The following is a 27,074-nucleotide window of genomic DNA, read 5'->3' as shown; positions in this document are numbered from 1 at the left end:
AATTCACAACCACTACCTTCAATTCAAGGACCCAAAGTTTAAGCTAAGGGTTAAATTATCACTATGGTTCCTTCTAACTCTAAGGATCTTTTCTGTTCTGTGTTCCTCCTAGCTTTTGATGTTGTAACATTCCTTTCAGTTATTATGCTGTGAGCTTAGTATAGAATATGCTCCTATTCTCAGGTAGCTATTTCAGATGCAGAAATAGCTACCTGAAAATGGAAGCATATCACCTACCAATGCAGTATATCACCTACCTCAGATGCAGAGGACTGGGGCTCACTTTAGTTTCTGGGACATAGCACTGGACATTTGCCAGAATGAGATCTTGTATGGCTGAATAATAATTCAACTGACTTGTTTTGGGTCCAGAATAGCTTAGGGAATGATAATGTGGTCAGATACATAGCAAAGTTCCCTGCCCAATATGCCAGCTTGTGACTACACTTAGAGAGACAGGGCAGTTGTGGAGATACAATTTCATCCAATGACGGGAAACATGACATTGTAAGGGTTTTTACCCTTGAATCTGTGAACCTAGTTTTTGATACTGATAACTATATTTCTATATAATTGGTTTCCTTTGTAATTTTATGTATTTTTAATGCATTTTAAAACATTCTTCTGAGAAAAGGTCCACAAATTTCACCATTCTATCAAAGAAGGCTATGACACAAACATAGTTAAGCACACTTGATGTACTAGAAGGAACACTATCTATAAAATGGGGATAATGCTTCTACCACCTACCCTCCCCCAAGAACATTTTTTTTTTCACTTTATAGAGGTAGATACTGAGGCCCAAGGAATCTATATTTATATCTGTTCAAATCTGGCAAATGGAATTAGGCTCTACAGAAAGTTAAGATGGGCTAAGAGATAAACAACTGGGGCTAGACTCTTAAGTCTCCTAATTTTTAGGCCAGTGTGTTTCTTCTTTTCTGCTAACAACTCTGGAGGCAGTGAGAGGAAAGCTGGGCAGAATGAGTAAGATAGCTATAAAGTGATCCTGATGGATAGTCTTTTACAACTGTCAAGAAGATGTATTGGACCTTGGCTGGGGCCCAATTCAATTGCAGACATTTCTCTACCACCCTCTATGGAAAGACGAGTCAGAGAAAGATAGACAATGTCATGCCAGATAGGCTGGGAATATTTATTTTCTTTAAACAAGATCATAAATACCAAAGGAACAAAGCGGGTCCCAGATGCCTGACTGTGTAGTAGAACAAAGTGGCTTGAGGTGAGGAGCAGGGTAGGGCAGGAGCAGCACCTAAGACACAGAATAGGCATGGCTTTTGGGGACCTCCCCCCAACACTAGGGAAACATGACATCTCCCCTTGTGGTGGAGGGAGTGAAGGGGGGGGGGGTCAGCTGTGCTGCTTCTATAAAAGGAAACCCATGGAAACTACTCAGGCTGTGAAGAGGTGAATTGGGGAAAGGTGAACACACACTTTGCACCACACCACAGCTCAATGGTTAACAATGAATGGGCTTAATCCTGGCAGCTCCCTGGACAGGGTGCACTCATTCAAGCAAGGCCAGTCAATGGCAGATGGGGTGACACTGGGAAGGCAGGAAAGCCCAGCCAAGGGGAATTGGTGGGTTATGACCCCACTCCGGGAGGGGGTAATGTAAGACACAGCCAGAGCTCAATGTCTATCGAGAGGACAGTACAGTCTGGTCTACAGTCTATCTGAGAGATAGAATAGTACAGTACCCATTGTATGGGTGGAATAATGTGCTTGGATTGGACCTTCCCTGGTTTCCCTGGCGAGGCTCTGGCACATGCAATATTCTCCCCCTCCCTGATCCCATGTGCCTGAATCACACTGGGATTTGTGCCTAAAACTGGGCTGCTGTCACCCCTGGAGCAGAAGCAACTAACATCCCCTAGAGTGTGCTGAAAGGATCAAACCATGGAAAAAACAGTAACCTGATTGGTCATTTTATTTAAAGGAAAAAAAGGCTCCTCACCCCTAAACATGGCTATGAAGTACTTTTCATATATACTTTGGATGTCTAGGGCTAGGCCAAAGAAAAAAAATCCCTTCAATACCCTTACTTTCCCATTCCCACCCGAAGAATGGGAAATGGTGTTCCCAGAATTGAACTAGACCATCCCCTGCCTTCCCAAAAGCAGACTGGCAGGGCTCAATTAGTCTCCCCAAGACTGAAAGCAAGGAGCTCACTTAGTGGCTTCAGTCAACATACTAAAAATGTGGCAACTCCACTCTATAATTGGTCATTTTGGTTTGGGAATATGGCCTTTTTTGGAAGGGGGAAGTAGGGTAGAATGGGATGGAATGGGGAAAAGAGAAGAAAACTTTGGAGCCCAAAATAAATTTGGAATTTGGGACACAGATGCACATTAAGGGTCTTGAGCAAAATATTTTGTCAAGAATACACATAAAAGTTTTACATGTGTTGGGGACACTAGTTCTATCAATGAGCAAATGTCTCATGGCTGGGCTAGGCTGGACAGGGGACAAGGTGAGGAAGATACAGCTACATCACAGTGGCCTCTGGTGTGGTGTATTTACAATGGATCTTGGTGCCGAAGGACATCAGGACACTAACAGCCAGGGAAGACACTGCCCAAAAGAAAGAGAAGGAAATAACAAGGGTTATCAGTAACATTTGTTCCATATTCTCTGCCTTCCCATCCCCTCAAGGCTCAACATTTGTTTTAAGATGCCCTTCTCGATTCCCCAGCCCACAGTGAGATTTTCTTTTCAAAAACCTAAAGGATTTAAGATGCTGTTTCAAGTGTGAATTTCACCTAAATTATTAGATTATAAACTTCTTCTAAATCACATTCCCCTAGCATAGTGTTCTGAACACAGTAGACCCTTAATGTTAATTGAATGAATTTCATTTCCCCAACCAGGCTGGGAGCTCTCTAAGAGCAGGATCTCCTTTTATTAAAAGGACAAGGTTGGGCAAATGGTGGGGAGTGTAGAGGAGAGAAATCCCTACTTGTTAAAGTGATTGTTCTAAAACAGCTGCTCAACCAGAGATCCACAGATCTTTCAAATCAAGGCATGGATCAGTTCAATTAGGAGAAGGTTCTCAGACAAATGTAAATTAACCAATTTAGAGAAAGTGAAAATATAAGTCTATGTTCTTTTTTTCTTGTTCAACTAAGTGATTACTTCCAAAGCTGTTAAGATCCACAGCTCATGCTACTTGGCTTCAGTCCTTTTCCCCTTTCACATGCCCTTCCTCAAATCAGGAATTTCTCAAAGGCATTAATTATGTCTTTTTCCCTTAAGCATTAGAAATATGAACCTTAGATTCCCTTCTTCCCTATGTATTTCCATCATACAGCATTATGGGAAATGTAGAGGACAAAAAAATCTTGCCTTTAAGCATAATATAGTAAGAAAAGCACTGGATTTATGGTGAGTAGAGCTAGATTTTAGTTCTAGCTTTGTCATCTAAGACTTTTAATTAAATCAATTTATCTTACTGGGTCAATTTCTTTATGTGGAAACTGGAAACAGTAATAGTTTAAATATATTTATATGTATATATACATATACATATGCATGTATATGTATATATACATATAAATATAAAAAATTAATTAAATAAATAGTTTAAAAACCTACCTCAGGGGCAGCTAGGAGACACAGTAGATAGAGCACCAGACCTGAAGTCAGGAGGACCTGAGTTCAAATCTGATCTCAGACACTTAACACTTCTTAGCTGTGTGACTCTGGGGCAAGTCACTTAACCCCAATTGCCTACGGAAAAAAAACCCCAAAACCAAAACCAAAAAACCTACCTCACAATGTATAAGAATCAAATGAAACATTTTTTGTAAAAATGCTGTATAACTGTTAATCTAAGTTGTTAAGAAGACAACAACTTTACTGGATGATTATTAACTATCAGAAATGAGAAATATTTGAAGAATGAAATTTTTCCAGAAAGAAGAAGCAACTGCTTTGTTAAGAGGGTAACTGAGACACTGACCCTAGGAGAAGTTCATACTAAGTCTTTTTGGTCCATCCATCTTACCATTGAAATCCACCAATGGGCTCTGTAAACCTGTGACGAATCAAGAAAGTTGCAACAGCTTCAGCTACCTGGAAAAGGGAAAGAGAGAAATCATTGGAAAAAATTCAAGTTAACTAAGACGCTTGATTCAAAGAAATGAAGACTCTAAGTCCTTCTCTGCTAAAATACAAAGTCAGGTACAGGTCAGATGTAGCTCTATTAAGAAATCAAGACCCCTAATTGCCTCAGCAAAATAAATAAATAAGAAAGAAAGATCTTTTTTGCCCGAGAAGCTCTAAGTTATGTAGGTCTGGGTGTACCTGGGCTGACATGAGCTTTCCCTAAATATGCTCAAAGAATATAAGTTGAGAATGTGATAGGAGTGATTTATATGCCTATATTTACATGCCATCTGTTACCGGGGAAGGATAGGCCAAAATAAAAAGGTATCTGGCTCATCTGGAAAGGATCTCAGAATCCCTATGGTTCAATCCCTTCACTTGAAAGATGAAAAAACTCAGTCCTCAGGAGACTAAATGACTTGCTTCAAGTCACAGTTATCCTGATTTCAGCAATCTTTTTCATCATATCACACAATCTCCCTTCAATAGTATGCACTGTAACTACCTAATTTTACAATACAGAAAACTGTAGAGAAAGGTCAAAAAACAAGCATGTTACATGTGCCAGGACCTTCTTATGGCTCTAAGAATGGTCATTCTTTCTATACATTATGTACTACATTATGCACTTTCATGTAACTTCTAAGTGTAGCTCACACATAGTAATTTGTCCAACCATTCTAAATTTGGGGATTCTAAAAATCCAAAAGACTCGTCCCAGTCCTCTTATTTCCCTTAGCATATCTCATCACTCCGTGCTTTCCACAATAACCTCTAATAAGTAACACTGGAAAAAATAACCACAACTATATACTTGGGTAATCATTAAAAATCAACCTGGAGTGGGGTGTTGAGGGACAGATCCTGCAACCCATAAAGGAGATAAATATGCAAAATGGCCATTAGTCCTACAGGGTATTCTTTATATCCAAAGAGATCTCAGGAGGACAGGACAGCAGAAAAGGGCAGAATGCCAATACCTACATAGTTCTTTTCTTTTTTCATATATTTAAAAGCATTAATCTGACTGGCACTCCAAATATGAGATATTTTCCACTGATCAGCAAATGTATGATCCACTACTGAAAGAATTGAACCACATCTCCCTGTTATAAAGAAAGGACAACACAGGTTCTTGGAGGAAAATAAAGGAATATCCAATTTTGTTTCATGGTATGCATAAAATAATAAGAAACATTTCATGAAGCAATGTGGTCATGTTACTTATGAATAACAGGGGGAGAACAACCATGTTGAAGACAGTGACAACTTATAAGACTGTTATAGGTTTGTTGCAAAGGATTAAAAAAAAATTCTATAAGGCATGTTACTTAGTCTTTCAAATTAAGTAAATACATACCTTGAACACATAGGTAATTGGTGAAACAGATATAATGACAGTAAGAATTGGGAGAGGACAGCAATAAACATATTGAAAAATGTGGCAAGGAAAAATAATGAGTAGAAAGAATTCTATTCCTTGATCTATGACAGCCTAGGTTTTGACTCACATGACCATGAATGAGTCACTGAAGTTCCTCTTATATTTGCAGATACTATGTACTGTTCACATCAAATCCTAGAATACCCAAGAGTCATTTAGTTTATTTCCTCATTTATAAACTGAGGAGAATATTCACATAATAGTGATAATAATATAATAATATATAATAGTGATGATGATAATAATAATAATAATAAGTATAAGATAACTACATACAACTTTCTGATATGTGCATATATGTTCTTATCTCAGGACTAGACCTGTCATTTCATGGGTGCAGGGAGCTGCTAGTCATTCCTTCTCTGCAGCTTCTGATCTACTGAAATTGCTGAGAGTACTGAAAGAACTAGTTGTATATAGCCACACACCCAGGAACAATGAGAGGCAGGACCTGAATCTGGGGTTTCCAGAATCTAAAGCCAGATGCTACTGTTGTCTATTTTTCTTCTTTTCATCAATATTTATAAATTTTGTAGTCTGTGTGTTGGTAGAGAAATTCCACACTGATGAAAGCACAGACCCTTCCCATGTAAGTATGCATATTTATATACATATACACAAAAGCACATACGAAAAAAGCCAATGACTTCTGGATTACTTCTAAGTCTTACACCTGTGTTTCAAAGTAAACTGAAAGGTTTTAGACACAGATGTTTGAGTCATTTCACATTCATGTGTCTGTGTGCTAATTAATATCAAATTAGAAGGAATCATAAAGATAAGAACACATGTAAAGCTACATAAGCTCTACTACAACCTATTTAAAACAAGGGGTGATTCTAAAAAAGAGAGAATGGAAAAAAGACAATGATTTCAATAATCACATTTCTCTAACTATTGTAAAATAGTTGCCACAACAAGGAGGCCAAAAGAACCCAGAAATAACTTCACCAAAAAAACATGATTTCTTTACTCAGTGGAGAAAAACTCGGGCCACAAACAACACTAGTTTAAAGTAAGCTGATTTTAAAAAGAAAGATAAAAGGAAAATTAGCAATATCAGCTCCCAAAATAGAAATATTATAGAGGAGGAAAGAGATATATGACTGTGGAAAGCTTGACATGAGCCCCAATTAATCCAGATTATCTCAAGAGCATTGATGAAACTGAAACACAGACGATGACAACAATAACAACAACAACAGCAAAAAACATGAAACGTAACGGATCTACATTTTTATGAGAATGTCCTTTCTTTCTATCTGTTTACTGAGGATATCCTTAATCCACACAGGTACTTAAGATGTATAGACATTACAAAATATTATTATGTTTAGCGTCTGACCCTATAGAAAAAAGTATTGCTAGAGGGTTCCCATAAAATAAACTTTCATACATACAATTAAGATCATATTATATAAGACACTGAAATGTAACCACAGACACTGCTCAAATGATCCTCTCATAAACAAATCAAGCTAGACAAAAACTAAAACTAAAAGGATGGTTACCCAAATGTTCACTAGCATCATTACTAAATGGAAGGAATACTGTTATGAAGTTCCTCAGATAATATTACTTGCAGATACTATGTTGCTGTTCACATCAAATCCCAGAATACCCAAGGGCCACTATAATAAGATCCAGAGATACTAAAAAAATGTTAGCCTAGCAAACCACACAAAAACCAAGTGGATACAGACTGTATTCTTCCCACCTTCACCCCTATCCCCAATCCAGCTCTAGACTTTCTGATCTGTACTTTTGATTTCAATGGTACAGAGAAATCCTATATAGAAATTCCCTTCCACAATATAAAGCAACTTGGCTGTATCTTATAGATTTGGGAAATCACCTGCAGCACTGGGAAATTTAATGGCTTCTCAGTTTTCTGACCATTCTTTTTCAATTTCTATCTGGGTCATGCCCACTTACTTTGGGTGTGTCTTCCAAGGCTTGGTCATGGATCTCAGTCTCTTTCCTTTATACTGCTTACTTGGTGATCTCATCAGCTCTCATGCTTTCAGTTATTCTCTTTATCCAGCTACTTCCCTGATCTATATATCCATTCTTAGCTTCTATGATGAGCTATACCTTATACCACTACCTGCCTTTTGGAAATTTTGAATTAAAGATAATTCAAATTCAACATGTTGAAAACGGAATTCTTTCCCTCAAAACTCTCCCCCCTCTTCTGAATATCATTTTTATTCTTGAAGGTGCCATCATCCAGTTACCCAAGCTGGAAACCCTCTTCCTACATATCCAAATCTGTTGTCAAATCCTATTGCAATTTTCACTAATTTATAATCCTTTTCTTTAATTCATACTTTACAGACCTCTCACCCAGACTATTGGAACAGCCTTCTAATTGGTCATTTCTTTTTCTAAAGTGCATCTCTATCACTTTACCTGTCCCTTTCAATAAATTCTAGTGACCCCTAGCCCCTCCAGAATTAAGAACAAAATTCTGTCTGGCATTTAGAACCCTTCATAATTTGGCCTTTTATTAACTCTCCAGTCTTCTAATAAGTATTACTTACATAAAATCTATGACCATTTTTTTGTAGAGGACATTTCCCCTCTTGACTGCACCTTTTCCCTGGTTGTACATCATGCCAGATGTTTCCTCCTCCTTTCAGCTTCCTTGGTTACCTTTAAGACTGGGATCAAATTCCATTTTCTACAAGACACCTTTGCTACCCTGCCACCCTTTCCCCTGCTGATCTCCTTTCTCCATACTTTCACTAAAGATGACCTTCCATATAAACAGAAGATATAACCTTATGTGTGTTTTGTTCCTCATTAGAATGTGAGCTCCTTCAGGACTGGGGTGGTTCTGCTTTTCTCTGTATTCCTAATACTCAACACAATGCCTGACATAATAAAACACTTGTTAACAGATAGTACTGCCTTGATCACAATCACATATCTAGTATGAATCAAAGGCAAGTCTTAAATCTATTTTTTCTTATTTTCAAAGTCAGCCTCCTATCTATTGTGCCATAATACCTTTCAAAAATGTATATTTCCTATACAGACTTTATATAATTTTCTATATTATGGTGAAATGAGTCAGATTTATAAAAATACAAGTCATTCCTCAATTGATAAATAGTAAAAGGATATGAATAGGCAGTTTTCAGACAAAGAAATCAAAGCTATCTAGTCATAAGAAAAAATGTTCTAAGACACTACTGATGAGAACATGTAAATTTTAAGTACCATCTCACACTATCAGAATGGCTAATATGACAAAAATATTTACACTCAGCTTTTTGTGGTAACTAAAAATTGGAGTTCAAAGGGATGTCCATCAATTGGGGATTGGCTAAACAAGCTGTGATATGTAATTGTAATAGAATGTAATTGTGCTATAAGAATTGACAAGTAGGATGATTTCCAGCAGAAAAAGCTGGAAAGACTTACATGAATGGATGCATAGTGAAACAGAATCAGGACAACGTTGTATATAATAATTGCAATATTGTTTGATGAAGAACTGTGAATGATTTAATTATTCTCAGCAACACAGTAGTCCATAACAAACCCTAAGGTCTAATGATGAAGCATACTATCTACCTCCAAAGAAAGAACTAATACTGATTGAATACAGACTCAAGTATGCTATTTTTCACTTTCTTTTTTCTTACATTTTTCTCCTGTTATTTGAATCTTCTTGCATAAAAGGATTAGTATGGAAATATTTTACAAAACTGCACATCTATAACCTATATCTGATTGTTTATTGACTCAGGGAGGGAGGAAGGACACAATTTGGAATTAAAATTTTTTTAAATGTTAAAAAAAATTTTTTAAGGGAAAAAAAAGAACATTTAAAAAAATCATGTTATACAGTTGAAAAGACAGCCTATTATCTTATTCCATAATTATATATATCTTGGATTTGCACGACAGATGGACAATAAGTTGGATCCAGAATTGAAATGGAAGAAAAAAGCATTTTGTAAATCATTTCAAATCATTTAAAATTTTAAATCATGAAACACCAGCATTTCAGAAAAACTAAAGTTGTTGATGACCCAGAGGGCAATGGTAAATGACAAATAGTGGGTTTAAGTAGGTTATAGCATATTATCAATGGTGAATTGAATGTTTGTGTGCAGAAAGGATGTAGCTAAGATGCTAAGCATTTTTGCAAATATCTCATTTGATGTGATCAGTGATACAAAGCAAAAATACCATCAAGGATATATATGACTGGAAAAGTGGTAAGCTTAGCAAGTTAGTGATACTAGATGTGGATAACCTGCGTACTATACAAATTATCATTCATGAAATACCTAAAGATCCAAATGACTGCTCCCTCTTAAGAGGAATTTATAGAAATTCAAGAATTGCTGTATTTAGTCCTTCATGCTCAAAAGAACAATAGTCATCATGGGTGATGTCTTGACTTGCACATTAATTGACTTTAAGTGAGGTAGAGTTACCCAAAGTTGTTAGCCTCACTCTTCCAGAGTCAATGAAGTCCATTGGCAAGACATAAGTCAGTACAACTAGTGATGCCCCAGGTTACATCAGCGTTTTTGATGTCTGATCAAGATCTAAGCACTCCAAAGAGATTGCTTCTGCTGCCTTCATGGCTGTTGGAACCAATTATTCTCATTTGTCTATTCTACCAGGGGAATCTTCACATACTTGAAGTAGACATCCTCTCAACTCACTGATGAGCTTGAGGTCTATTGGTTGCACTCAACATGGTTTAGCTTGTCTGTCAAGATGGCTTTTACTGGAATGTGACCACTGAGCATGCTATGGTATCTTGGAGCCACACGTGAGAGTCAGATGATAGATGGATAGCAGAGGTGGAGGAGCAACTCTTAAGGCTTAGCAAGCCCTCACCCCAGAAGTGCTAGTCCTCCTTGAACATTCCAAGACCCAAGAATAAGACAGTATGAAATGATATAGATGGGTTATAACTTGTTCCAACAGAGGGAGTATTTCTACTGCTCATGAAGACATGGAACTATAAAAGTAGCAGTAAGAAACAATTATTAACATCTTAGCTTTAGTGATTAAGGTGAAAGCATAAAAAATAGCATATGGAATATGGGAGTTTCCTTCTACTATGCCTTGGCAAAAGCCCAGTTCTAGGCTACACATGTTAGGAAAATCATTTGACAATCTGGAGTGCATCCAGAAGAGGAAGAACTAGGGTGGTGAAATTTGTGCATCCAGAAGAGGAAGAACTAGGGTAGTGAGATTTGCCATTATGTTAAGTGAGAATCAGCTGAGGGAACTAGAGATCCTTAATTAGAGAAGATAAGACTTAGAAAGGACAAGATCAACTATTTAAATATCAAAGAGGCTGCCATGGGGAAGAGGAGGCAGATTTCATCTGTGCTACCCTAAAGAGCAGAAATGAACCAAGAGTAAGGAAGTTATGGGAAGGCTGATTTTGGCTCAAGAAAACTTCCTATAATCATAGCTGTCCCATAACAGAATGTGCTGCCTTGGGAAGAAGTTCCAAGAAAAGGCTTAATGAGCACTAAAATAAGATGTTTAGAAACATCTTCATGCTGATTCTCATGCATGCCTAACAGAATTTCCTGGCTTCAGAGAAAACCAAATACTAACCAGACGCTAACCAAAACTATGGGGTTGATTGATCATCAACATATATAGATAATCTCCCACTGCTACTATCTTGTATTTTCTTTCACATCTCCTTAAATATGGGTCCATGAAATCCCTACAACCCAAAGAAATCCTGAATGTGTCCCATAGTCTGCCTGAGTTTGAGTAGCTACAATTGACCATTTTGGTCTCCTAGAGCAACCTGACTTTATATTACTAGTGAATTGACCTGAGGATCAGAGATTGCTAGCATGGAACTGCAGGAAATGGTTTTCTGTCTTTAACTCTAGTGATAAGTTACTCCAGGAACCAGGTGGCCTTGTTCCCCTCTATGTCCCAAATCTTCTTTATCCATGTTTTTCTATTCCCAAAACATTCTAAGTCTAAAATCAGTAAACTCAAGGAGCAAGCTGTAGATTCACACTCACCTTGTCAGGAGCATCTTCATGAACTGCATGGCCACACTGAGGAAGTACCTGCATCTGGAACTTTCCTGAAGGAAAAGTAAAATAAGTATCATTTTAGTTATGTGTCTTCTCTGCCCATCCATGCCAGTATAATAAGCCATTTTAACAGCTTCCCTGCTCCTCTGGACTTTATATCCTGCCAACAGATTTGTAAGGATCATTATAAATACAGCAAAACCATTACCTTATTTTAGTTTTTATTAACAAACACTATGACAGTTTTACAAAATACTTTCTTCACAATACTCTGTACAGTTGGTAGCAAAAGATGTTCTCCATTTTACAGATAAGAAAATGGAAACCATGAATAACGAACTGATTTGCCCTGAATTGAGTAGTTGGTAAATACTCTCAGGTCTCTCAAGATTCCAAATTCATTGTTCTTTCCACTACATCACACTGCCTCTAAAGTATTCAAAAGATTTTCCAAAATCCACCGGAAAATGAAGAAAACACTAGATTTGGTCAAAAGATGTAGGTATGAATCATTCCTTCTTTACTTTGATAGATTTTTCTCAGTTTTTCATAACTGCTTTTCCCTAGTTTTCCCACCTATCTATTTAACAAATCCTTTCTGGCCTCCTCTCTATTGGATACTCTATTGGACTCTCTATTGGATTCTAGGTAAATTCCAAAATTCTATCTTAAATCCTTTTTTTTTTTTTAATCTCTCTATATCCTTCTCAAGGCTTTCATCAGTTCTCAGGGGTAAATTGGTCATTTCCAAGCAGATAACTCCCAAATCTTCATACCTTTATATATCTTTATAGTGTTATTCTCTCTTGTAATCTAATTTTTTTTTCCTTTTTGCTTAGGCAGTTGGGGTTAAATGACTTGCCCAAGGTCACAAAGCCAGGACGTGTTAAATATCTGAGACCAGATTTAAACTCAGATCCTCCCGACTTCAGGGCTGGTGCTCTATCCACTGTGCCACCTAGTAGCCCTTCTCTCTTGTAATCTATAACTACAACTGCCACCTGGCCAATTCTACTGAGAGGTGATACCGGTTTTCAAATTCAGTATGGTTAAAAAAGAACTTATGCTTTCTCCCTCAAGGCATTTCTCTTCTAACTTCCTTCTCTCTGGTGAAGTCATTATCCTTCCTTTTCATGGTTTTGCTATCTTGATGACACTCTTTATCTTTCACTTTAACTCATCTATCATACATTCAATTCCTTCTTTCAATCCCATAAACCATGAACCCGATTCAGACAGCCTTTTGCCAGGAATATTGCAATACTCTCTTAATTAAATCATGGCCTCCAATTTCTTCCCTCTCCAAAGTATCCAAAAGATAAAAGAAATGAGAGCTATGCATGAGAATTATGAAAGTTTGGGGAAAAAAATCCAAGTTTGGAAAAAGAAGAAGAGAAACTGACTAAAGAAAACAACAACTTAAAAAATAGAATTGGCAAAATGGAAAAAGAAAAAAACTCCTTAAAAAATAGAATTGGTAAAATGGAAAAAAAAAAAAATCAACCGAACAAAATAACTCCTTTAAAAGTGCAACTGGTCAAATGCAAAAGGAGGTTAAAAAAAGCTAATTGAAGAAAATAATTGATTAAGAATTAAAATTGGACAAATGGAAATGAATAGCTCAATAAGACACCAAGAATAAGTCAAACAAAATCAAAGTATCCAAAAAAATAAGTTTTCTTTTGTGTTACTCCCCTGCTCAAGTTTCAGTAGTTCTTTATAGCCGCTAGAATATTAACTCCTAAACTTAACATTATGAGTTGTTCACAATCCATCTACAGACTACCTTTTAAAATTGATCTTTATATTTACTTATTTTCATGTACTCCATGGTCAATCCAGAATTATTTCCTCTAAATTTAGCACCCTAAAGCATACCCTGACACAGGTAGTCCCTTGTGACTGGAATGGATTGCTTCCTTTTCTCTGCTTCATCAGATTCTTTAGCTTTCCTAAAGACTAATCTTAAGTATTATCTCCTATAAGAAGCTACTTGATTTATTTAGCTCTAATGACTTCTCTTTATTTCATTTCATTTACTTACTTTTTCAAAAATAGTCCCTCCTATCCTATCAGACTTATGTTTTGCATTTTGTCTTTGTATAACTAGCACCTGATATAGCCTTGTGCAAAGCTGATATTTGATGAACTGAAATGATGATTTGATAAGTATATGTTGTAGAGGGAACCCTTATTCAGGTCAAGATGACCAGATCGCCTCTGGTGCCACACTTGATGATATGATTCTGTAAAAAACATGCAACTTCACTTGTCTAAGCCAAATTTTGGCTTAGGTATATCTTTCCACCTACAGTACATGAACTGAGTTGGAACCAAGGGAGAAGAAAGGTGAAATAGGAGCAAAAGTTCAAATTTGACTTTGAGATTTAATAAATAGCTGAGATGAACAAAGAGACTGCATAAAAGTATCTGAAAGAACTAATTGTACCATCTGTTAAGGGGATATGTTGTCAAGGAAATCAACTGTGACCCAGGTGTTCTTTTGTGTCAAAAATTGCTGATGGTCCCAGAGTCTAGCATCATGTTTCATCTCCACATGGGCACACAAAGAAACCAAAAGAAGAAATCAAATGAGTTGGTAGATAAAAATAACCCAGCATTAGCTGTTCATCTTCATTGCTTTACATTATTTCACTTCAAATGGTATGGAACCAGCAAAATCTCACTATGAAGCTGATACCACCCCTTTCAGCAGATAGCAGAACAAATCTTGCACTCTTTGCAAAGTGGAAACAGACTATATAGAGAAACTTGTTATGGAATGGTAGAAAAAACCCTAACAAGAGTTTATAAAGGCTATTATTAGGGAAAGAGAAGATAAATGAAATGATAGGGATATGGCTCTAAGTAGATAGGATGATAATAGTTGGGAATTGCAAGGAAAAGGCAAAGCTGCTTTGGTTTTCTCTCTCAGAGACATCAGTTTAAGGACCAGAAAGAGTATTAGGGAATTAATACTCAAATTAACTAAGGAGAAAAAGAAATCAGAAAAATAATCTGGCTGCTATTGATGAATTCAAATAAATGGCCCTCATTATATTGAAAAAAATAATCAGCTGGCCCTCAGATACTGAAAAACTGGTACACATGACTGCTATGACAATACTACTAATTTCTAAAATATCATAGACAATGGTAGAGATAACTATGGACAAATGTTCTGATTTTCAAAAAAGAAAAAAATTTAATCTGAAAATTATAATTCAATTCAATTCCTGGCAAACTCTAAAATGTCTTTCTAGAGAGCTGGTCAATGAGCATATATAAAAGGAAGTAATAATGACCAAGAGCCAGCATGAATTCATCAAAAACAGGGCAAGAGTTACTAAAACACCAAGAAAATACACAGATATAATCCAACTATATCTTAATAAAATATCTGATTAAGGTCTACCTTTATCAAGATAAAGTCTCCTGCAAATATGGAAATATGTTTAAAAGAATTGCTTGCTATCTTGGGTGGGAGGGGGAGAAAGGGAGAAAAATTTGGAAAATAAGGTTTTTCAAAGGTGCATGTTGAAAACTATCTTTGCATGTATTTGGAAAAATAAAATACTATTAAAAATCACAGAAAAACAAAAAACACAAAGTCTTTTGGAAAACTTGGAAAAAGGGGGCCAAAAAATTTGTACAACTGTACAAATTCTGAACTGACTGAATGATTGGTTCCAAAGGATGGTCATTAATAGTGTAATGTTAATTAGGAAAGATATTTCCAGTAGTGTGGTCTGGGATCTCTGCTTGACTTGTGTAATTTTAACATTTTTATCAGTGACTTGGTTAAAGGATAAATAGACAGTATCCTTATAAAATTTGTAAAAGACATTAAAATGGGAAAGGAGAATAGACTGGATAATAAAATTAATATCCAAAAAGATTTTTATAAGCAAGAATAATAAGAAACTTAATAGGGATAAGTTTAAGATTTTATTTACACTTAGGTTAAAAAAAAATGACTTCCTAAATATAAGATGGAATTGGGGGAAGAGGGAGCTATATAAATGGTTAAATAGCAATTTTTTTGAAAAAGATATGGAGGAAAATGGACTGAAAGCTAAATATGAATCCAGCCTTTAAAACAGTATCTGACACAGTAGGTGCTTAATAAAGCACTCTTGTGACTACTCTTAGTATCCTGCACTGGCTCATCATTCCTATTGTCATGCTCCCCCTAGTCTTTGTCTCATCTTTGTTTTTACAAACTCTTGGTGACCTCCTAAGTTAACATGGCCAATCATGTTAACTATCAACTCTATTCCAATGACTCTCAGACTTATTCCAGATTTAGTGTCTCTAGAGCTCAGCATTCCCAATTCCTTATAGGGCAATATGAACTGGATGTCCCTTAGACATCTTAACAAATTCCAAAAGAAAATACATTACTATAATGTCTGAGCTAGTTCTCTGGAGGGCCTCAGGATCAGTCAGAGTCAGGATCAGTCAAAGTCCTTGGTCTTTAGGAGAAGTGAAGGGGCAGGCAAACTGCCAAGTGGCTCGTCAAAGATGGATCCTGGACTCTGAGAGTCTGGAGCCTGAAGTCTTCCCTCCTGAGTATGCTGAGGCAGAGAGCCTCTGACCCTCTCCCTAAGCCCTCCAATCCTTGCCTCTCCTCTAAAAGCTCTTCCAAACATGCCTAATCCCTGTCAAAGGTACTATTATATTTCCAGTAACTCTGACATGCAAACTCAAGTGTTATCCTTGATTCTTTTCTCTCACATACCTCACATATCCAATCAGTTGATAAATGTTGTCATTTTTATTTCTGCAACAATTTTCAAATTTATCCTCTTCCCTCCACTCTCACACTCATTAATCAACTTCATGTCCTTATCACCTCTCCTCTGGGTTACTGCAATAGCCTCCTAATTGGGTCTTCAGGTTTTAAATCTCTTCCTTCTTCAGTCTAACCTCTGTATTGGTGACAAGTGAATTCTTTACATGCAAGTCTAACTATGTCACTCTCTTATTCAATAAAGTCCAGTGGTTTCCTTTTACCTTTAGGATCAACTATAAACTTCTCTGTGAGTCATTTAAAGGGATTTATGAAATGGCCCTATTCTACCTTTTCCACATCATTATACTTTTCTCTGTTTCATATATATTATAATCCAGCCAAAGTGAATTTCTTACTGTTTCTTTTATCTTGACAGTCCATTTCCTGTCTTGTGTCTTTGTCTGTCCCACAATGCCTAGAATATGCTCCTTTTTTTCTTACCTCTACCTCACAAAATTCCTAATTTCCTTTGAGGCTCAGCTCAAGCACTCAGCACATAAAAGGCTTTCCCAATCACTCAGATGCTATGTCTCCCCTCAAATTATTTTCTATTATTTTTTGTGTGTATATATATGTGTGTATGATTATATGTATATATTATATGCCAGCTATACTGTAAGCTTCTTGAGGGCAGGGATTGTTTCATTTTTATCTTTGTATCTTTAGTGAGTACCTACCTGAGTATCAGGCAAATAATAAGCATTTAAGACATGTTTAACTGATTGAAGAACTTACCTTGCATCTGGCCAATTGTGAGATCTTTATCTAGCCTGTCAACACCTAGAACAAAAAAGAAAGAACAAAAAGGGTTCCTTTAGGAGGATATCATCTGAAACTAATTTAAGCAATGACTTATGTGCTCTAGGCAAGTCACTTAATTCTTCAGGATTTCAATTTCTTCATCTGTAAATAAAAGGTCTGGATTAGATGATCTCTAAGATTTCTTTCTGCTCTAAAACTATGATATGACTTTGTTGATTGGACATGGAATAAATCTCAAGGATGGCAAGGACCTCATTGGCTACTTAGTTCAATCATATCTTAAAAGAAATCTCTTTAAAACACTCTCAAAAAATCAAAATATTAAATTTAAGGGGAAAAAAGGAAATAATGTGGAGAATGTGTCACCAACCTAAAAAAATTTAATAAATATCTACTTAAAATAAATAAATCTCCCCCCCAAAAAAAGAGGCAATAAATAAATAAAAACAAATTAGAACATTACTCATATTAGCCTGAGTTCCTTGAGAGTATGGAATGATTTTTGTTTTGTTTTGTTTTGTTTTTTACATTTCTTTGTATTCCCAGTACTTAATAAAGTGCCTTATATTTAGTAGGTATTTAATAAATGTTAAAGAAATAGTGACTATAATGAATACAGATATATATGGAAAAATGAACTGATGAAGTAATTAAGCTAAGAAAACAATATACACAATGACTAAGACAATGAAAATGGAAAAAACAACAAAATAATTTAAAAAGTCAAAGTAGAAAATTACAAAGAACCTGCACATTTCCAAACAAGAGATATGAGACGACTGCCAAATCCCACTCCTTAAACAACATACCACTCCTTAAACAGAAGTGAAACATCCGTAGTATAATTCAAATATTTTCAACCTTTTTCAGCTGAGATTTTACTAATTTTTGTCTTCCTTTTTTTCTTTAAAAATATTGTTTTTCTCTTCTGCAAGTACAAGAGGATAAGATACTGGGGAAAATTTTGACATAATAAAATGAGATAACAATAGAAAAAGAAAATATTAGTTAAGGTACAAGATCATCAAAACGGGGCAAAATCTTATGTGTTTCTGAGGAGGTAGGAATTATGAGAGTAGAATTCTTATTAACTTAATTCTAAGCCACTATCTACTTTAATAAGTACCACCCCAAATAGCACATTCACAAATAAACACCTACTTACCTGCCAGAAGCAGAAGCTTAGGAATAGGGCAGCTAAGAAAAAGATTGGATAAGCCTCTGAACCAACCATCCCAGTACTTTTCTGTTTTTGCCAGTTCAATTCTCCAGGTATATGGATGGTCCTTTTTGGCCTAAAGGAAAATAGGAAAAATTAAAACACTGACTACAATTGAAAAAAAAGAACAATAATTTGATTTAATTCAACAAGCATTTATTAAGTTTTTGCTGTATACAAGGATATAAAAGGGATAAAAAGATGACAAATGACACAATTCTTACTCTTAGGGAATATGAACAGGAAGGAGATAAAATAGTGACCAAAATTAGCATGAATCATGGTAGAATGTGATGTGAGCAAAGAGATATAGGCAAAGTACTAAAGGAAAATTTTAAAAAGAGAAAAATTATCAAAGGGAAATAAATTCCTGAGAAAACATAAAGAAATAACAGGATTCAGAAATTATGATAGATCCTAGCATTTCTGACATGTGGGCAGGAAGAAAAAAAAATTTTAATTCTGGATCTCTAGGATCAGTGGTCCTCAAACCTTTTAAATAGGGGGCCAGTTCACTGTCCCTCAGACTGTTGGAGGACCGGACTATAGTAAAAACAAAAACTCACACTCTGTTTCTGCACGTCAGCCCATTTGCCATAACCCGGCCGGTTGCATAAACGTCCTCAGCGGGCCACATCTGGCCCGCGGGCCGTAGTTTGAGAACCCCTTCTCTAAATATTCCCTTAAATATTCATCTAGAAAGTTGGTGGTACCAACACAAGAAAAAAAATTCTTTATCAGAAAAGTTTGGATAAGACATTATTCTCTTGACCTTATTCCCTTCTCCCTTACAGTCCCATTAGGATTTACATTCAGACATCTTAATGTAGGAACTATTAAGGGGGAAGAAAATAAGCATTTATTAAGTGCCTACTCTATGTCAGAAACTATGTACATTAAGAGCTTTACACATTTTTTCTCATTCAATCCTCACAATAATCCTAGGAAATTAGGTGTTATCACCCCCATTTCACAGTTGAGGAAACTGAGATAGAAATCGAGGTGCTCAGGGTCACAAACTAGTAAGTGTCTAAAGACACATTTGCATTTGGGTTTTTCTGACTCCAGACCCAATGTTCTGTCCACTATGGTATTATTCTTGGGAGTCTGGAAGACATGGTTTAGAATTCTGCCTTAGACACTAGATATGTGACCCTGTGCAAATCACTTGAAGGCTTTGACCTTCAGTTTCCTCATTTATAAAACCCAGACTAAACTAACACTTATGGTTCAAAGAGTTGTTATGAAGATAAGTAGATCTAGTTGAAGGCATCAGGAAAAGTTTCATGTTAAAGTTTATCTTGAAAGAATACAGGGACTCTTATAAGGTGAAGAAGAGGAAAAAGTGCATTTCAGTATGTGGAACAATTAGAGAAATGCATGAAAACTGGAGATGGTGCGACATACGTGACAAACAGAGAGAAGATCAGTTTGGTTGAAATGAAGATAACATTATCAAAACCTATGAATTTAATTATTATCTCCATACAGATGACTCTTAGATTCATATATCAAGTCCTTGTACCTACCATATACATAAGATTTTATTAGAGAAATAAGAAATATAGAAAATTATAATACACACAATTAGACAAGAGTTCCCAAAACAACGATCTCTTAGTTGCCAAATCTAATTACCAAATCTCAATCCTCATTTTCCTTGACCTCTCTGCAGTCTTTGACATAGCTGTTCACTCTTTACTCATTGATACTCTCTTTTATCTCGGTTTTCACGTCACCATTCTCTCTTGGCTGCTCCTTTTCTCTCTCCTTTGCTGGATTCTCATTCAGATTATGCCTTCTAACTACAGGTGTTCCTCAGGGGTCTATCCTAGTTCCTTGTTTCTTCTTCCTCTATATTACTTCATTTGATCCAAACACTCATGGATTAATTCAATTACCATCTCTATGCTAATGATTCTAAAATCTACCTATTCTGTCCCATCTTTCTGATAATCTCCAACCTCACTTTCTGCTAAGCTCAACTACTTTCCTTAAAATATCTACTAGACATCTTAAGCTCAATATGATCAAAATGAAACTTATCATCTTTGTCCCAAAACTGAGAAACTGTATAAGACAGGACCATTCTCCCAAGCCCTCAGCTTCCAAACTGCAAGTACAGCCTAGATTCCACACTAACTCTCAGCCACCTACATGAAAGCTATTGTCAAGGCCTGATGATTTCACCCTTTAAGATCTTCACATGCATGCTATGAAATAATAAATGCAAAAAGATGTTTAAATGTAAACAATTACCTCAGTATCATCTTCCTTCTTCCTTTTATTAACAGATTCACTTCCTTCTTCATCTTCCTCTTCTTCTTCTATGATCCCTTCCACTACAGTTTTAGAGACTTCAGGACTCAGAGCCCCTTCACATCTAAGTTTAGGAAAAAAAAAAAAAAAAAAAAACCTGACAAATCACACACAACACTTTATTTTCACAGTATTCAACATTTTTTATATTTTAATTAAAATATTAATTATACTTAACAATATACCAAGGAGAAAGAGAAAAAATAAGAAGTGATAAATATAAAAAATTAAGAGAAACTTTTCAAAGACTAGCTTTTTGACATAAATAAATATATAATGGATTTTTTTCTTATTCCTTAGTATACTGGAGGTTTTAGGAACAGAAAATAAAAACACTTAAGGAGGTTAGGAATAGACTGAAGTAACAAACTATGGAGATGAAAAAATTGTCACTCTCAGTGAAAACTTGATTTAAAAATCTTGTCACTAATGCTAATTAACTATGAGACAATGGCTAAGTTATATCTTCTTTTCTCTCTTGTGGGAAAGCAAAAGTCCTCCCCAATTTGTGCTTCTCAAAAGGGCAGCTAATAAAAGACATCTTATTTTTCCAGGAATGCTTATGATGTCTGTAGAACTCTCTGAAAAAAGGAAGGTACCATGGGAACACTAGCATTCCTATTATTATCAATAATAAGGACTTAGAAATCTAGGTTTCCTGTCATAAAGACAAAAAGAAAACAGATTATTTAAATAAGAGAAAACAAAGGTAAGTAGGGATTCAAATGCATAAAGCAAAAGTCCTATTCAAAGAAGTAAACTATGTCTAATCTACACTAAAAGATGAGTACAGATTTTAACACTCCTTTGCAATAGTTTTTAGAGACCAATTTTGGAAAACATAAAAATGTAAAACACAATTTACTTTTTAAGCTTCTGGTTAACTGGGGTCATTAAAAGAAGCAAATGATCTCCTGTTGCTTTTTTTAAAATTATTATTATTATTATATTTATTTCAATCAGAAAAAAATCTGCTGTATATTTCTACCCTCAACCCACCACACCAAGAAAAAAGAAAAACAAAACTCATTACAAGCATATATTAACAACAATATCAAAAACAAAACAACAAATTTCCACCTTGTCCAGACATTAAAAATCTTTGTCTCAATCTATAGTGGAAGGTGTTTAGCATATTTCATCATTGGTCCTCTGGAATCATGGTTGATCATTTTGCTGATAAGAGTTTCTAATCTTTCAAAGTTGTTTTCTTCTACCATACTGTTGTTTTTGCATAAATTGTTGTTTTGGTTTTGTCTTCCCAGGTTTCTCTTGAAATCATTCCCTTCCTTATTCTTTTTTCAAATAGCACAATAATATTCCTTCACATTTATATACCATAACTGGTTTAGCCATTCATCAATTTAGCCATCAAATGAAAGGCATTCCCCTCAGATTCCAATTCTTTGCCATATCAAAAAAAAGTTATATTATTGTACATTTTTAGAATTTGCTTTGCTTAGAATCCCTCACTAAAGCTTTCCTTTCTCTAAAATCCTCTTCCCTTTTTTTCTCTTTCCCTATTTCTATACCTGCGTGTATATTCTTTCTTCTTTTGTCTAGGTAAGGTTCTATTATCAGCCACTAACCCCACTTCCTCCTGTAACATTTGTACAGATGTATACCTGTGCACCCTAATTATGAGAGATAATTTTCCCTAACTTTTCTTTCCCTCTCCTCTCTTTCAACATATTCCCTCTCTTTCCATTCTTTTCTTAAGATTAAGACACAACATTGTCACTCCCAAGCCTGGATCCCCTCTATGACACTTTTTTTGAGTCATGAATCATCTTTCCATTTCTGAATATAAGCAGTTTATCCTTGTTTAGTAATTTATCTTTTTTTTTTTTTTTTTTTTTGGCTGAGGCAACTGGGGTTACATGACTTGCCCAGGGTCACACAGCTAGGAAGTGTTAAGGGTCTGAGGCCAGTTTTGAACTGAGGTCCTCCTGACTTCAGGGCTGGTGATCTATCCACTGCACCTAGTTGCCCATAATTTATCATTAAAAAAAAAAAATTACCACTGTTCATTCATGTTTACTTTTTTATGTTTCTTTTTACTCTTTGTTTGAATTTCAGAGTTTCTAAGCGATTCTAGTCTTTTCATCTTGAATGCTTAGAAGTTATCTATTTCTTTAAAGGTCTATTTTTTCCCTCCTGTATCATTAGAGTTTTGGTGGGTGAATTATTTTTGGCTATAAGTCCACTTCTTTTGCCTTCTGCAGTATTATATTCCAATTTCTCTACTCCTTTTTAGTAATAATTGCTAAATCCTGTGTGAACCTGACTGTGACTCCTCAGTACTTGTTTTTTTTTTTGTTTGTTTGTTTGTTTGTTTTGTTTTTTCTGGCAGTTTTTTAAGAGTTTTCATTGTGAGACTTCTTTCAGGACATGATTGGTAAATCCCCCTTCTATTATAACTTTGCCCTCTGGTTCCAGGAAGAGATCCAGGAGTTTTCTTTTAAGATTTCATTAACTAGGCTCTTTTGTCATGGGATTCAGATAGCTGAATGATTCTTAGTTCCCTTTCTCAGTCTGCCCTGTATCTGACCCAGAACTGAGTTTTTTGGTGACAAAGCTGCCAGCTGCTCCCTGTGCCTGGTGTAATGTCCCAGTAGAGATTTCATAATGGCCCTACATGGTCTGGGATGTTCTCTTGCTTTGCTACTCAGCTTTTCCTTGGGTACTGGAGTGCTTCTGATCCAATCTGTCCCCAGTGTCTATGCTTAATTGTGCTGGACTCAATGTGCCTTTTTCTGGATCTATTTAGAGGAATTTTTTAACTCGTCAGGATGTGTCAAAGGTAGAACTCAACTACAAATCTTTTTGCCTCCAAAACTAGTTCAATATTCTACAGCAAACTGTCTCTACAACATTGCAGAAGGAAGCAAAAATCATCTTAACAAAAATATTCACTATTCAAACTTGTAAAATTAATCCCCATTCAAATATGCCTTTTGGTTAACACTAACATCTATTCTGATTCACTCTGCTAATATCTTTATAAGTGAGTCTTTGAGAAGGCACTTCAGAAAGGAATGATTCAAATATCAAAGGATTAAGAATTTCAATAAATTAGTGAAGCCCAAAAATATTTTTGCGACAATGATTGTTCTTTATCATTCTGCAAGAAAATCAGACATCAAGTCATGTTGTGTTATTATATGATTTGGGAGACATTATGCCAAAAATGTTAAAACAATCTATTCTTTGTTCATTCTTAGAATTAGCATGTATTTACAAGTATCACTTAAATTATATTAAAAAATAAAATGAATCTTTACTTTTCATTTTTTCAAGATAATCCCAACAGACCCTTTTCAACCAGGGGTTCATTTTAAGTGCCTTTTCCTATCACCACTTATCTCTAGAGAAAGAAGACCTCCTGTACTTTTTTGATGTGAACTATTATTACCATCATGCCAGCCCAGCATGTTAGCATCATATAAGGTCACTGCCTTCCTTTTTAACTAACCATACCACTACCCCAAATTCTTTTCCTGACAAAGGATTTCCATATGATGATAAACTAAGAAATTTGGGTCTCTCAAAAGAGAGATTGCAAAGATGAAAAAGGCTGTAAGGAGATAGGATCCAAATCTCCAAAATGATGAAAGCTATAGAGTGAACACAGGTTCACGCAACCAAATTCAGGATCCTAGAACTAGGTAACCTGTTGAAGCAGAAACAAAATAGGATTATGATATTTATTGGTAAAAGAGACCTTTAATATCATCTAATTCAACTCCATTTTAGAGAGAGTGGAAGAAACAGATTTGCCTAAGGTAGTTTTAGGGCAAATTAAAGAAGACTCTACTTATACAGGGATAAATATTTGGGACTCTTTATCCAGAGACTTTGTAAGAACATAACTAAGTCCAAAAAAGATTTGCTAAAATATACAGGTTAAATCTACAATGTATAAAGAATGTTGCTGAAACACATTCCTAAATTATGAGACTGTCTTACCAAGAAGTTACCAGACTCACATCAACTATATATTGCTGATATTTTCAGAAACAAAAGTGGAATGAACCATAGGGACTGAATAGCATGAACAATAAACTAAATAAAAAATGTGACCACACTCCAAATGTCTTAATCAGTTATTTAGAAAATACCCAACACTTTTGTGTATGTGCTAAATCTCCCAATTTATACATATAAATCTGTCAATTATTATTTTTTCTATAAAAATATCTAACAAGAGGAAGTAGACCTGTAATTTTATTACTCTCAAGGAGCTCTCAGTAGAATTAATTTCTACTAATGTAGTCAACAACTTCTCAGTAAGTTCTAGTCTTAAGAGTTATTTAGAGAGAACATGCAGAGGTTAAGTGACTTGTCCAAGGTCATACAACTAGTATGAGTCAGAGACAGGACTTGAAAAAACTTTTACTTGGTTCCAAGGCCAACTCTCTGTCCAATACCCCATACTGCCTCTTTTATAAACATTTTTTAAATAATAAGCACTTATGTAAATTCCAGACAGCCAATGAGGAAGCATATTACCTCCCCCTACAAAGAAATGATGGACTCAAGATGGAGAAAAAGAGATATATTGTTTTAGATGTGGCCTTTATAGTAATCTGTTTTGCATGTCTATGAATATTTGTTAGTAAAACCTTCCCCCTTCCATTTTTAGGGGGCAGAATTGGGAGAAAGAAGGAAGACAAGGAAGGAAGGGAAGGAGACAGGAAGGGAGGGACAATGAAGTATTTTTTTAAATACACATGAAAGAACAGAAGGAAGGCCAAAAGGGATCATAGACAAACTTTAAAAACTCTCAAAGTTATGTGTAGAATTTATTATGCAAGTTATAAAAGTATTAATACAGTTTAACACCATTAAAATCATATGTAAACATAATATTTAAGTACAAATAATTAACATTCCTGATTGCTTTTTACAACTATTTAAATATTTAACTATCTTATTTGCTGTATTTAAAATACAACTTTTTTTTTAATTATATTTTACAAACTCAAAATAACTGAAATTTATATTGTACTTTACAATTTACGAATTCCTTTACATATATCTTCTCATTTGGTCCTCATTAATAACCCTATTGGGTTAGTATTATGGATTGTATTTCTGCTATTTTGCAGATAAGGAACTCAAATAGATACAGTGACTAAGCATGGTTACAGAGCTAGTAAGGCAGGACGATAATGCTGTAAATAAACAAGGATGATCAAACCAAGATACTTTTGACTTAAACTTCATTTTTTACCTATGCCGTGCTGTTATTATCCCAATTTTAGATTAGAAAAGGGGATCTGAGAAGTAAAGCAATTTGCCTAAGTTTGCACAGCAAGGTCTGGACCTTAGGTCCCTTAAAATTTGTGACCTCTTCATTACATCACTGTCATTAGTTGGTAGAGTGTTATTCCTACATCAGTTTAAACCTTTGAGCTTTAATTTATTTTAAAACTGAGAAGAAAAATGGATAGTTGGATGACCTGACTTAGTTTTAGCATTTGTTAGAAAAAAATAGGACCTACTGTTTGACTTGGCCAACCATTGAAACTCGGGCAGATTCCAGATTTCGTATCTGGCCACTCTTTACACTAGAAAGAAACAGAAGAGGAAAGAAAATGTTATTTAATAATTCACTCAGCCACTTAGTTTGAATGAGGTAACATTAGTGATTTTTTTTCAGAGATTAGTAGAGAATGAGATCTGCTCCCTTTGCAGTAAAAAGTGGGTCTAAGTATGTATAGCCACATAAGGGGGAAAAAAAAATCAATGAAAAATATGACTAGTTTTTACAATATGAACATTATTGCAGAGAGGAGATGAAGTTTTTGAAACATACTGAACCCACTTTGAATAATGGCTGGTATCTGCCTATGTATTTCTCTAATTTGAATTTAAAGAGTAGTCACACTGACTGTTGGCCATGAATAATACCCAAGGAACAAGTAAAATGTCACATTCCTTTGTACTCTTGAGAAGTAAAACACAGCTCACCAATCTAGACTGGAAATAATTAAGTGTTTGAAAGAACTAAACTGGCTTACTCTGGTATATCTGGTCTATATATCAACATTCCCCATTGTCAATAACTCATTCCCCCCAAACATACATACATATATATCCATGTATGTTTTCTCACCAAGCTCAATTTTTTCCTAAATATTATTTCTATACTAAGCCCTGCAGGTGCAACTGAAGGATGAACAGCCTTCAAGTTTATCTATTTTCCTGAGTTAAGTTGCTTTGCCCTAGATTCATTCCTTACGGTAACTTCTTTCAGAGTTGGATCTGCTGTTCCTTTTTCCTTCTTCTTTCTATGGATTTGTAAAGCTTTCCATTACTACGATGAGAAATATACATAGGATAATCACATTTCTGACT

At 35.4% G+C, this 27,074-nt stretch overlaps 1 protein-coding gene across 1 annotated transcript in view; it reads right to left on the bottom strand.

Annotated features, from left to right (window-relative positions):
- Positions 1–1,137: 1,137 nt before the first annotated feature.
- Positions 1,138–27,074, bottom strand: part of PPME1 (protein phosphatase methylesterase 1) — a 57,420-nt gene continuing 31,483 nt past the window's right edge. The window contains exons 8-14 of the mRNA XM_074304052.1: positions 26,219–26,284; positions 20,652–20,775; positions 18,339–18,468; positions 17,147–17,191; positions 11,602–11,666; positions 4,028–4,095; positions 1,138–2,595 (exon numbers count right to left, since the gene is read on the bottom strand). Of these exons, the coding sequence (XP_074160153.1) occupies positions 2,577–2,595; positions 4,028–4,095; positions 11,602–11,666; positions 17,147–17,191; positions 18,339–18,468; positions 20,652–20,775; positions 26,219–26,284 (517 nt within the window). The 3' untranslated portion in view covers positions 1,138–2,576. The remainder of the gene's footprint in view (positions 2,596–4,027; positions 4,096–11,601; positions 11,667–17,146; positions 17,192–18,338; positions 18,469–20,651; positions 20,776–26,218; positions 26,285–27,074) is intronic.

The sequence above is a fragment of the Sminthopsis crassicaudata genome, chromosome 3 (assembly GCF_048593235.1).
Source record: "Sminthopsis crassicaudata isolate SCR6 chromosome 3, ASM4859323v1, whole genome shotgun sequence".
NCBI lineage: Eukaryota > Metazoa > Chordata > Mammalia > Dasyuromorphia > Dasyuridae > Sminthopsis > Sminthopsis crassicaudata.
The sequence above is the reverse complement of the archived record's forward strand: the minus strand, read 5'-3'. Positions and strand labels throughout refer to the sequence as shown.